Here is a 10,932-nt window from a genome sequence, read left to right as displayed (position 1 = left end):
AGTTTTAGCTGTGAGGCGTTCTGGCAGAATGAACTGGTCTCGGGCCGTAGTGGAGAAAAATGAGTTTTGTTCGATTTTCAGATTTATTGATATTTGTTTTTGATATGTCTACTACACATATTTAATATAAAAATCATGGACTAAAAGTGTTTAAAGAAAAAACAATTGGCATCTTTTGCTTTCACAAATACAAAACTCGAAATTTTAAAGGCCCTTTTTCCATTTTTCCCCCTTTTTTGACATGTCGATAAATAAAAACTTTAAACAGTCATAACTTGTCAACATAATGCCCGATTGAAGTGCAACAAACAGTATTGCAAGGAGAGTTTTATTCTCTTTCCTAATACCCGCAAACCCTCGTTTTGCCAGAACGCCTCATATTTTTTTTTTATCTATTTCTAGATAACATTAGTTTGTGCAAAAACATTGCTACGCATAGTTTGGTGCTCGTTAGTAGGTCTCTATAGTTTGTGACTGCGTTCTCTTTTAACACATCTATGCTAGATTTGGTGCAATTTTAGGCGTTAATATTTTCCTGTAGTTTATTGTTAGTAACAAGGGTTTTTTGGTGCAATTTTAGACTTTAACAATCTCTTGTAGTTTATCTATATTGATTCATATTTTTCCGACATTGTATCTTTTTTTATTGAGTTGTTTTTATAATAGTGCTTATCACTTCTTTTGCTGTCTTTCACATTTGAACTTTTTAAAGGTTCTACTTGGAAAATGATATTCTTTAAAATTATGGGTAAAACAGGTTTCTATGATGATTTCTCTTTAATATTTGTTATTTTGTATTTTCGCAGGAATGCGAAGTGCAGTGATATAACTAAATTTCATATTAATGACGAAAATTAAGATGAAGAAACGTAACACAACACACACACGTATGTTGAGTTTCATCAAGTTCAAATGACCTTATTTCTGTTTTGCAAAAGTTCAACTCGTTTCTGCCAATTGGTATGTGGTGTTTTTCTGATGACACTGATTTATTGTTTTCAAGTAGAAAAACGTTTTGATAATAGTGCTGGTAGTTGGCTAGTGTTTAGTGCAATGCTGTGCTTCATTGCACAAGACCCAGACTTCTTTGTGTGCTACTCAATGGGTTTTGATCAGCAAGAATGCATGAACAAAGGGTAAAAGTATTCACTGAAGGACGAATCGTGTAAACCAACTAAATACCCTAAATGTATTTATTTTGTGAACACAACCGATGTATTTATCATAATTTTGTCTTTTTCCTGTGCTTCCGGTGGTTGTTTCTGGAGTTGTTTAGAGAGTTAATCATCCTGAAAAATAATTGGTTATTTATTATCAGTTTTGAAAGTACTAATCTGAGAGTATGATTACTTATGTTTCAGTTAAACAAAAAATGTCTAGTAGATTGTCTTTTGTAACTCTTTGATACACATGGGTAGATATAATGTGCTTTTATTGTTAGTGAATTAAAAAAACAAGAACTATATTCGCTGCTTCCGGTGGTGGGTCGCGTTGTTAAGGATCAATCATCCTGAAAAATAATTGGTTATTTCTTATCAGAATTTTCAAAGTACATGTACTCATTTGAGAGGATTATTATTTATGTTTCAATCAACTCCCTTGGCATTTTTGCTAGGATGCAACCTCAATCCTGCAAAATCCTCCAATTGCCTCCATATAAAAATTGCATACAGCCTTAATCCTCCAAAATCATCCGTTATTTCTTGCGTGGTCCTTGGAGGGGTGACCACTGCCTCGATCCTGCAAAAAACTCCAGCAATCACTGTCAATATGTTGAGGCAGTGATATCCTGGAGCAGTGTGGAGGATTTCAAGTAAAATAATTTGTGCATGGCTGAGCATAAACAACACAAGGTCCAGCCCAAGACCTTGACACAGTGCATCCTCCAAACTCAGCCACACAATTTTGCCATATAGCCTCAATCCTGCAAAATCCTCCATTTTGCAAAGAGGATTTTGGAGCATTTGGGAAGGTTAGGGTCAGACCAAAAATGTCTTCAAAATTGTAAAAATATACTTTTTACTTAATATTAATGATTTTAATATGCACAGTAATAACATGGTACCTTCTCACTACTTTTATGACACTACTTCCGAAGTGAATTCTGTTTGTGACGTTCTGTTGCCTTAACAAATGCGCTTTGTACTGACATTAGCATGAAGTACGAACGGGCCTTATCACATTCAAATTCCAAAAAGAAATGCTTTCAAAGAAGGTTACACTGCTGAAAACCAGAAATGTCATTTCAACACCATTCTACACAATAAACAATCAAATCATCCTGATTTTGGTATTTGTGCTTGCAGCAGCAACCGGGTACGACGACCCAATGTTTTAATTACATCTTTCAATAATTCGAACCTTTAAAGACTTGATAGTATTTACAGAACTATCATCTATTATCTAGGCGTAAGAGCCTTTCATTATAGACACATTTAAGTGATCAATTAATTATACAGAATTATACCTGAGACAACACTCTTTTTGCAATTGTTATGATTAATTCTAATTATTCGTACCCCATTTGATATTATGTTTAGTCTCATCGCTGTGATGACTACCAGGTACGACAGTGTTTTAATAACGGTCATTCAATAATTTGAACCTTAAAGACGTCTTGATGAAGACAATATTTACAGAACTAGGGTCTATCATTTAGGCGTAAGAGCCTTTCATTTATCATATTTGCGTAATCAATACTAGAATTAACCTTGAGACTTCCCTCCTCTTTACAATTGTCATGGTTATTTCTGAATAATCGTTCCACATTTGATATTATATTAAGGCAAGCTTTTCAGAATTATCTCTTTTGGTTTTGTACAATACCAGATATCTTCCGCTGAGGATAAATCACGCATACTATGGTGCATGTCTATTCAGACTTGTTTGCGTTCTGAACGCATTAGATCGCTAGAACAATTCTAGCATCTCATCTAGTAGATCTGATCTTTATGAATCTTACTGCCAACCTGTAAATCTCGTTTTATACCTCCGTCAGAAACTACTCCGACCATACCTTGATTGCCACTTGTGGATTTCATTTGAACCTTTAAGTTTCACAGAACTTTCCTTTAGGCTTCAGAGCCTTTAGCTAAACTTAATTGAATAATCGCAAGATACCACTCATCTATTACATTATGGCTGTTTCTGGAATTGTACCCCATCTAACATTGCTGTGTTGACTGCCAGATACGAAAAACCAAAACCATATTTGGAAAAATGGAAACGTACACCTGAACTATGCAAGACAACTCCTTCAGGCAAGGGTAGCAATGTTCGTCTCTTATAAATACTGTTTGAGACATTGAACAACTATGAAATTACAACCAGACTTAACAACTGTGTTAAAAATTGTGTGTTGTCGTTGCTGCTCGCAAGCGTGAAGTGATCTACCTTCAATCCAACCACGCACACATTCCTGTGCCACTCCCTATTCAAATTACGCGCCCTTAACCACTCTACCGTGTCTCATTTACATATCAATGATAAAGCAGATTTATTCTAATTCGTCCCGGTACTCAACCGAATAAATCAATATATGTCAGTAGAAAAGCAGGGTTTGGAAGCATATAATTGTGGTTTAGTTGAAACAGTTAGGAAGTTTAATATGAAATTTTATTTGTATAGAATACTTTTATACAACGAACTAACTGCGATATATTTATTGTAAAGGTGAGAAAAGGTGGTGATTGAGTTGTAATGTGCACTGAATATAAATAAATGTACTTTTGGAGAAAGAACCGAGAACTAGTATTGAACCTTTGAATCAGGTCTAGCTCCCTGACTTATAATTTTTTAAGTTAACGCAGGTTGACTTTGCCTTGTTGCTCCATCAGCTAGCAAGGCACACGTCAATAGTCTAGAGAAACCAGACTTCATACCACACGTGTATATGAGAACAGGAAGTGACATTGGTATTCTGAAATTTTACCGGTTTCTATGTCTTGTCATGATGCTTTCTATCTAGTCCGATTGGACTACTTCTGCAGTGCACTATTTGCGTGGATATTCAAAATAGAGGGGCACTACGGCCTGAAATCCCAGAAAATGTTATGTTTTTGGATTGTCTACTTATCCTTTTTCGAAGGTCTGGTTGGAAGGAAACCAACCTTATGTCTTACCATTCCCAAGAAAAGACGAAACTCATATTTGCTTACTGCTTCTAACACCGGACATTTTGCAACACATGCATACGTATTTCCAGCCGTGTCCATTCAATGTATGGTACACGTTGCGTGTGTAACGCATAATACACACGGCACCAATACACAAATGTTGTTTATGACCCTACATCATAGATCTGATACACCGTGCCCTCTGGAGACAAGCACACAATTGGGAACAAAAGATTGTATACGTCTCCACAGGGCAATTTCTATAGTTGAATACGTCTCCACAAGGTTTTCACGAAATAGATATATGGATTTTACTCAAAAGCTAGGAATTTCCAAGGTGGGTTGATCTGTCGCAAATGGAAGAGTTTTAGAAAAGGGATATTAAGTCCGAATTTCAGCCAAGGAAATTAATTCTGGTTAAAATAAGAGCATTTTGAAACTTCACTTTCACAAACTCGAAAACTTTACTACACGAGAACAAAGAAATGTCTCCACAAGATTTCGAGACTGTGTTGAGACTTATACATGTAGTTTGTGATGAATGTTGATCTGACCAAGGCAATCGCATCATACCAGCACATGTTGTTGACTAAATTTTCACGAGTAAAAGTACTTGCCACGAGTATGAAAACGAGTACAAGTACTTTGCCATTATTATTATTATTATTTCATTTCTGGTAATGAACAAAGGATTCCTCAAAAGCGCCCCAGGCACTGTAGCTCGCAAGCCTGACGAAACCTGTAGAGAGGAGACAATGAGAAGAAATGACAGTTTTAGAGGTGGGAGGAAAACCCCAGAAGAATATTCCGAGGAAAACCCACGGAATCAGGTAGGGACTGAAAACCCAATCCACATATTGGCCCAGACGGGATTCGAACCCGGGTCACAGCGGTGGAAGGCGATGAAAGTACCGCTACGCCAACCTGACTCCCCCTAGGTGAGTACAAGTAATGGTATTTCACCTCTTGCGATTTCGAGAATGAGTACACTGGTCACAAAAATGTTCTCGAGTATGAGTATGAACAGTGCAGTTGAATGTGCATTCATGTTTTTCATCGCACATTCAAAAAGTGTTCTCAAAATCAACTTCAACTGGATGTTTTTCTGCTTTTGTTTCAGTATGAAATTATTTCAACAATTTTCCCTGTGAGTTTATAGAGAATTTGAGTTTGAATTCATCGGCAAATACCACACATTATAAATTCACAATAGTCAAGAAAACTTTACACACATTTGATCAGTTTAATCAATTTGATGAACACACGATGACGGTTAATCCGTCCACAAAGATATCTATTGGAATTCCTAAGCTGATGAAAATTCTGAATTAGACGGCAAAAATGCAAAGAGGTTCAGTCGCAAGACACTCTTAAAGACGAGTTTTGCCTTGCGACGTCATAGGACAATTTGCCGCAGAATTCAGGCCCATTCATCAGCTTGGAATACTCTACAAAAAAAATCACAAAAATATTGCAAAATCAGCTGCAATCAAAGAAAATCAGCTGCAATCAACTAAGTGCTTTTGAAAATCTACCTTTGGTAATATTTTTGCGGTGGTTAGGTAAACAAATAGTTTATTGGACAGAAATGTTGGATTTAAAAATAACATCTGAATTCCAGACGCAAGTGTTCTTCTCGAAAATTTAAAAGAAAAAGTTTTAGAAAATATTTTTAAGGAATTCATAATATCAAGGCAACATTTTCTAACCTATGATTTCAAAAAGAAATTTTCACTAAAAAATCAGGTTTTATTTATCTGCTTGCAAAGGAATTTATGGAACCACACTTCAGTCAAACGATTCAAACTAAGAACAAATAAATATTTGCACATTTAAATAATTACTTGAATTTTACTTTTGGTGGAATGATTACAACGCTGTTGACTTCAAACCTCAAATGTCAATAAAGCCTGAAAGTTCACCCTGATGACGCGCTTCCGGAACCCTTGAACAGGAAAATTAATTTGCAAATGTTCCAGAATTTGCAATTCTTTTTGGTTCATTGATTTTTTAAGAAAATCACCCCTCAAAAAGGACATAGTAAAATTGTTCCAGCATTTCAATTTGTGGAAATTGGTAAATCACAGACGTGAAAGAGAAGTATTAATCCAAAAATTGACCTCTCACTTTCCAAAATCTAAAAATGCAAGCGGGCTAAACTTGGTGTACTCGTGCATAGATGAAAATTATGAAATAATTTTGTGGCGGTCATTAAGTGAAAATGGAAAGTTAAATGTAAGACCAATACGTCTTTTAGGGTTTACAATTTATTTTAAATAAACTTATGGGACCTCGATCATTGACGAATAAAATCTTAAGTGAACGCTGATAAGGTCTGCATTCAAGCCAACCTGACTAAATCTAGAACCCATCGGCTGAAGGTAGGTAAATCTTCGCGTCGTTATACAATACATTTTCGTACTCACACGAATACGCAATGTAACAACAAACGTGAACGAACAAGGAGACCTAGCAACAAAAATGCCAGATGTGAAAGGTCGTAAACAAAATTCCTTTTTTCTCAATCTCGAAGTGATTTCTCATCATTTTTTTCCTAAGAATTCCGAGATTATATTCCAACATGAATGTTTCTTGGGGTGGTTACAATAAGAAATCATGCTGCCAAAAATTATAGCTAGAGAAAGGGAAACCGAGTGTATGCCCATGGGTGGGCCGAGTGAGGGTTCCAGAAGTTTGTCGCGTGATGTTACACTTTCAGGCTCTATAGACAGATCCATTAGTCTACGCCCACATCGTCATACACAGCTGTGATTGGTCCAAAACAATCAAGGGGCAGGGCTTAATGGATCAATGACATCATCTTATAGTTTGCCTCCTTCCGCTGCATCACTCTTGTTCTCCTCTGCTTTTTTCGGAGACTCCAGACTTGGGACGGGTTCGTCGATGCCGAGAGCCTTGAGGACGTCGACCAGCTGGACGTGATCACCTGGGGAGGATTGCTTGAAGTCTAGAAGCACCTGTTTACCACCTGGATAACAAAATGGAAACAAAGAAGTACAATGGAATTTGCATATTACAACAATGGAATTTGCATACGAATATTGACTGAAGGAACAATACTAGGCCTGCGTAATCGCGCTGGATCAGAACATTTGATCGTATTTTTTAAAAATAATTTTAGATTGTACTGGCTCAGAAGCATCCTCAGTCCTGCAAAATCCTCCAAAAAAATGCACCCATCCTGACAGATTCCAACAAAACATGCCATTGGGGTTCGATGGGTTGAGTTCTGTTAGGGTTAATCCTTCAAATTCTCTGACTCATTTTTAAGACGTAGAGGCAGTGAGAATGACTGTGGATGATATATCTAGTATGGTGTTGGTCTACCTCCATGCACAGCTGAACTTAAACAAAGCAAGGCACAGCTTAAGGCCTCGGCACAATGCATCCTCCAAAAATCAACTTCAAAGGCATACAGCCTCAATCCTCCAAAATCGTCCAAAAGTGCCTGGTTGATTTTGAAATGTAACTCATGAATGTAAACATTTGACAATACCTTCACTGACGATGAGTACTCCGCCCGTTCCTAAACCATCTCCCTTCATGTTGCCTGTGATACCTTGAGCTTTAGACTGAAGAAAATGAACAAACAAAATACAAACAATAAAACAGAAGTAGAGCGACAGATGTGGGTTTTTCTGTCTTCTGAAAGGTTATAATATACATTTGCTTTTGCTGTAATTTTCAGAAATGGATCGATTTGGGTTAAGTATTTCAGAGCTAATATTGTTACAATGTTTAAAGTTTTGAGTTCATAGATGCTGGGAAAACCAAGAAAAGAACGCTGAACATTGTAGTCAGGTTCCCTGAACGTACTTCAGACAAAATGGAGCAATTTATAGACGTTGGGGAATTGTAAGGTCAGGGAACCAGTCTAGCTGGCTTGTACCAGTTCATAGGTGTGTAATCAATTGCAAACAAAATGTGGCATAACTAAAGTTAGGAAATTGGGGCAGTTCTTGAATAAAAGTCATTTTTTCCTAACGAAGGTCAGCTGAATTCACGACATTTCTACTGTTTTATAGTAAATCCCGTTTGTGAAGATAATAAAGTTTAGTACAGACTCTACAGATTATGATTCATAATGAAAATTCCGTTAATTTACTCTGCTTTGCCAAGAAATTATAAAGAGCAGAGAACCAAGAAGCATTTATCAGAATCACGGCAAACGTCTTTCTCCGAGTGTTTACCTTGTTCAAGGCTTCTCTTGCTTTCTTGCTGAAGACGGCAGCCAAGATGTTCCAATATGAAAAACGTTTATAACCGATAGCAGCATAAGTTTGCTTCTTAAGATCAACGTACAATTCTGAAAAAGAAGTAAATAGTAAATAACAGCATATCAAAATTTACAGTAACAAAGCAAAATTAACAGCTTGTACAACTTAATTAATTTCTGAGCATAAAGCTTAGTAAAAATAAATGTACCCTAAGGCCAAAAAAAAAAAGTCTCCGGTTTCTGGTATGGAGCTTGCCCAAAAAGTGGTGCGGCGACGCGGCTTTTTTTTTTTTTTACCTGTTTTTTTTGCTTCAAATGTCGGCTGATGACTGCAAATGGTGCCCGACTAAACTTAGTGCAAATATATGGGAGTCCAGAGAGGCCACATAAAGCTTATTCTCGATCATAATCCCATCTAAAAACACGTTAAAATTGTGCAGCAGCAGGATTCCATTCAAACCAGTGAGTTTGGCGGTTTTGAGACATCATCTTTTATTGAAAAAAAAACTTTTTCATTTTGCCGACGCGCATGGCTACGGCGACGCGCGCTCATTCCAGAAACCGGAGACTTTTTTTTTTGGCCTGATGTGGCATGGCCCCCTAATGTGACCCTAATGCGGTGCAAGTTGATTTTTGCCCAAGTGCATTGCTAGAGCATTTTTTCCCTTTAATTTTCACAGTTGACCTGGGACGGAGTTGACTTGGGACTGAATTGACTTGGGACCGAGTTGATGTGGGACTGAGCTGATCTGGACTGTTGACTCGGACCGAGTTGACCAAAAACCCCTAGCTCTATGCTGCGACTTACCCCCGTCCCAAAACTTCCCTTCGACAAATTCTTGCAGACCAAACTCTTCGAGTCCAATACCAATAAGACGAATATTATGTGCATCCAGCTGGGGCTTAAGAGTGCTTAACTCTCTGGCGCCCAGCCTGCACAAAGGTCATCCAAAACGACGCATGAAATGGATGACGCAGGTCTGTGTCTTCCAAAAGGAGCCAACGGCTACCATCTAAGATGAAAAAAAATAGAACAGAATAATTGTTTGAAAACAGACATCTGAAAAATGCGGGACTTCTTTTGGAAAAATTCGGCTACCCGATCACCACTTTTTTCAATTTATGGTTATTCCTCCACTTTCCCTCCTCTACTCTCACCCTCTCCTTTCCTTAATTTCTATTTATTAATCAGTCAGTTACTTCATCGGGATTCGAACCTCTGACGCTTGCTTGATACACGAGACTCTTAACCGCTAGGCCGCGTACGATCGCTGTTGCAATAATCAATCTTTGGACGTATTTGAAGTATCTATTGAAATAAACTAAATATTCATGAGAAAATAAATATTCATAATGACGTATTGCACTATCATTGGCCGGCTCATGCGACGTCATAGTTATCGATGTCATGCGTATAACGTACCGCTGTTCCAGACACTTCAATCAGTTTTGACCGGCTGCTTCAACTCAGATCTGCACTACATGTGCATGCAAAATGTGCTCTAAAAACACATTTTTACTAATTTTTTTTTGCATGTCCACTGTTTCCTGGATTCCTCTTGGTTGAAATCACAAGGTGAGGTGAAAATTTGGATGTTTGGCGGCAGGTAAGTGGTGATCGGGTAGCCGAATTTTCCCCTTCTTTTCTATCGCTATAAAAAGAGGGTGAGTATGCTTCCAAAGCATAAATAAACTACAAATAAAAAAAAGTCTAAATGTGAAAATCAAAATTTGACAAAGTTTCTTCATTTTTGGTACAGGTTCCAAGTGTGGCCTTTATTTACAGAGGTAGTCCAGTAAATTGGCCACATTGGGGCTAGGGGAAATTCGGGCTAGGGACTGAGAAACATTTCCAATTTTGTTAGGAAATACTTGGAAAATGTTTTTGACTCTCCTTGAAGTTTGTACACAATCGCTGAAGTGGCGTCAGGTTGCAATATAATATAAAATTAAAAAGTAGTTTTATTATAATTTAATTAGGCCTACAGCAATTTTTTTTCAACAAATCTGGGAATTTTTCTAAGTCAAAAACGGTTTTTCCCCGCATATGTATTGGCAGATAATACATGTAATAAGTGTTATGAAGAGTGGCACCCAAATACTGCATTCTTTTTCTACTTGGTGGTATAATCAAATTAATCATCTCGAAAATACATGTATACATTTTTTTAAATAAAATAATTTGAACAATAAATTTAAATATGTCCGGAAACTGGGCCCAATATCCCCCCCCCCCCCAAAAAAAATGCGATTTCATCTCACCTCGCCACTGGAAGCACTCTTGACGAGATTGCCAGCTATTTTGGTGAGCATTCCGGCGCTGTCCATCGCGCTCAGCTTAACAGCCCTAGAGCTGTCCTGAAGTAGGTTCCGAAATCCGCAAATTTGTCCGCAGTTCTGGTAAGTTTTTTGCTTATCTCATCCCCGAGAAATCACAAGATCTTTGTGTACAAAATCTTCGTTATGTAATACGGTCAGAAATCCAGACTTCCTCGCGGCTATTGTACGATTGAGATCATGGCATCCTCAGTGCCAGGCTATTTTCGTGAACTCATTTCCTGTCGGCACAATAACCTTTTA

General features: G+C 37.5%; 1 protein-coding gene across 1 annotated transcript; it reads right to left on the bottom strand.

The window, feature by feature from the left end:
• Positions 1-5,335: 5,335 nt before the first annotated feature.
• Positions 5,336-10,849, bottom strand: LOC119728504 (prostamide/prostaglandin F synthase-like). The gene is made up of 5 exons (XM_038200768.1): positions 10,615-10,849; positions 9,161-9,365; positions 8,327-8,442; positions 7,633-7,708; positions 5,336-7,104 (listed from the first exon to the last, which is right to left on the bottom strand). The coding sequence occupies exons 1-5, from the start codon at positions 10,678-10,680 to the stop codon at positions 6,938-6,940; spliced, it is 630 nt and encodes a 209-aa protein (XP_038056696.1). The 5' UTR covers positions 10,681-10,849; the 3' UTR covers positions 5,336-6,937.
• Between the last annotated feature and the right edge of the window lie 83 nt (positions 10,850-10,932).

Source organism: Patiria miniata, unplaced genomic scaffold, assembly GCF_015706575.1.
Source record: "Patiria miniata isolate m_02_andy unplaced genomic scaffold, ASM1570657v1 HiC_scaffold_20, whole genome shotgun sequence".
NCBI classification, from domain to species: domain Eukaryota; kingdom Metazoa; phylum Echinodermata; class Asteroidea; order Valvatida; family Asterinidae; genus Patiria; species Patiria miniata.
This window is presented reverse-complemented; position numbering and strand designations above follow the sequence as displayed.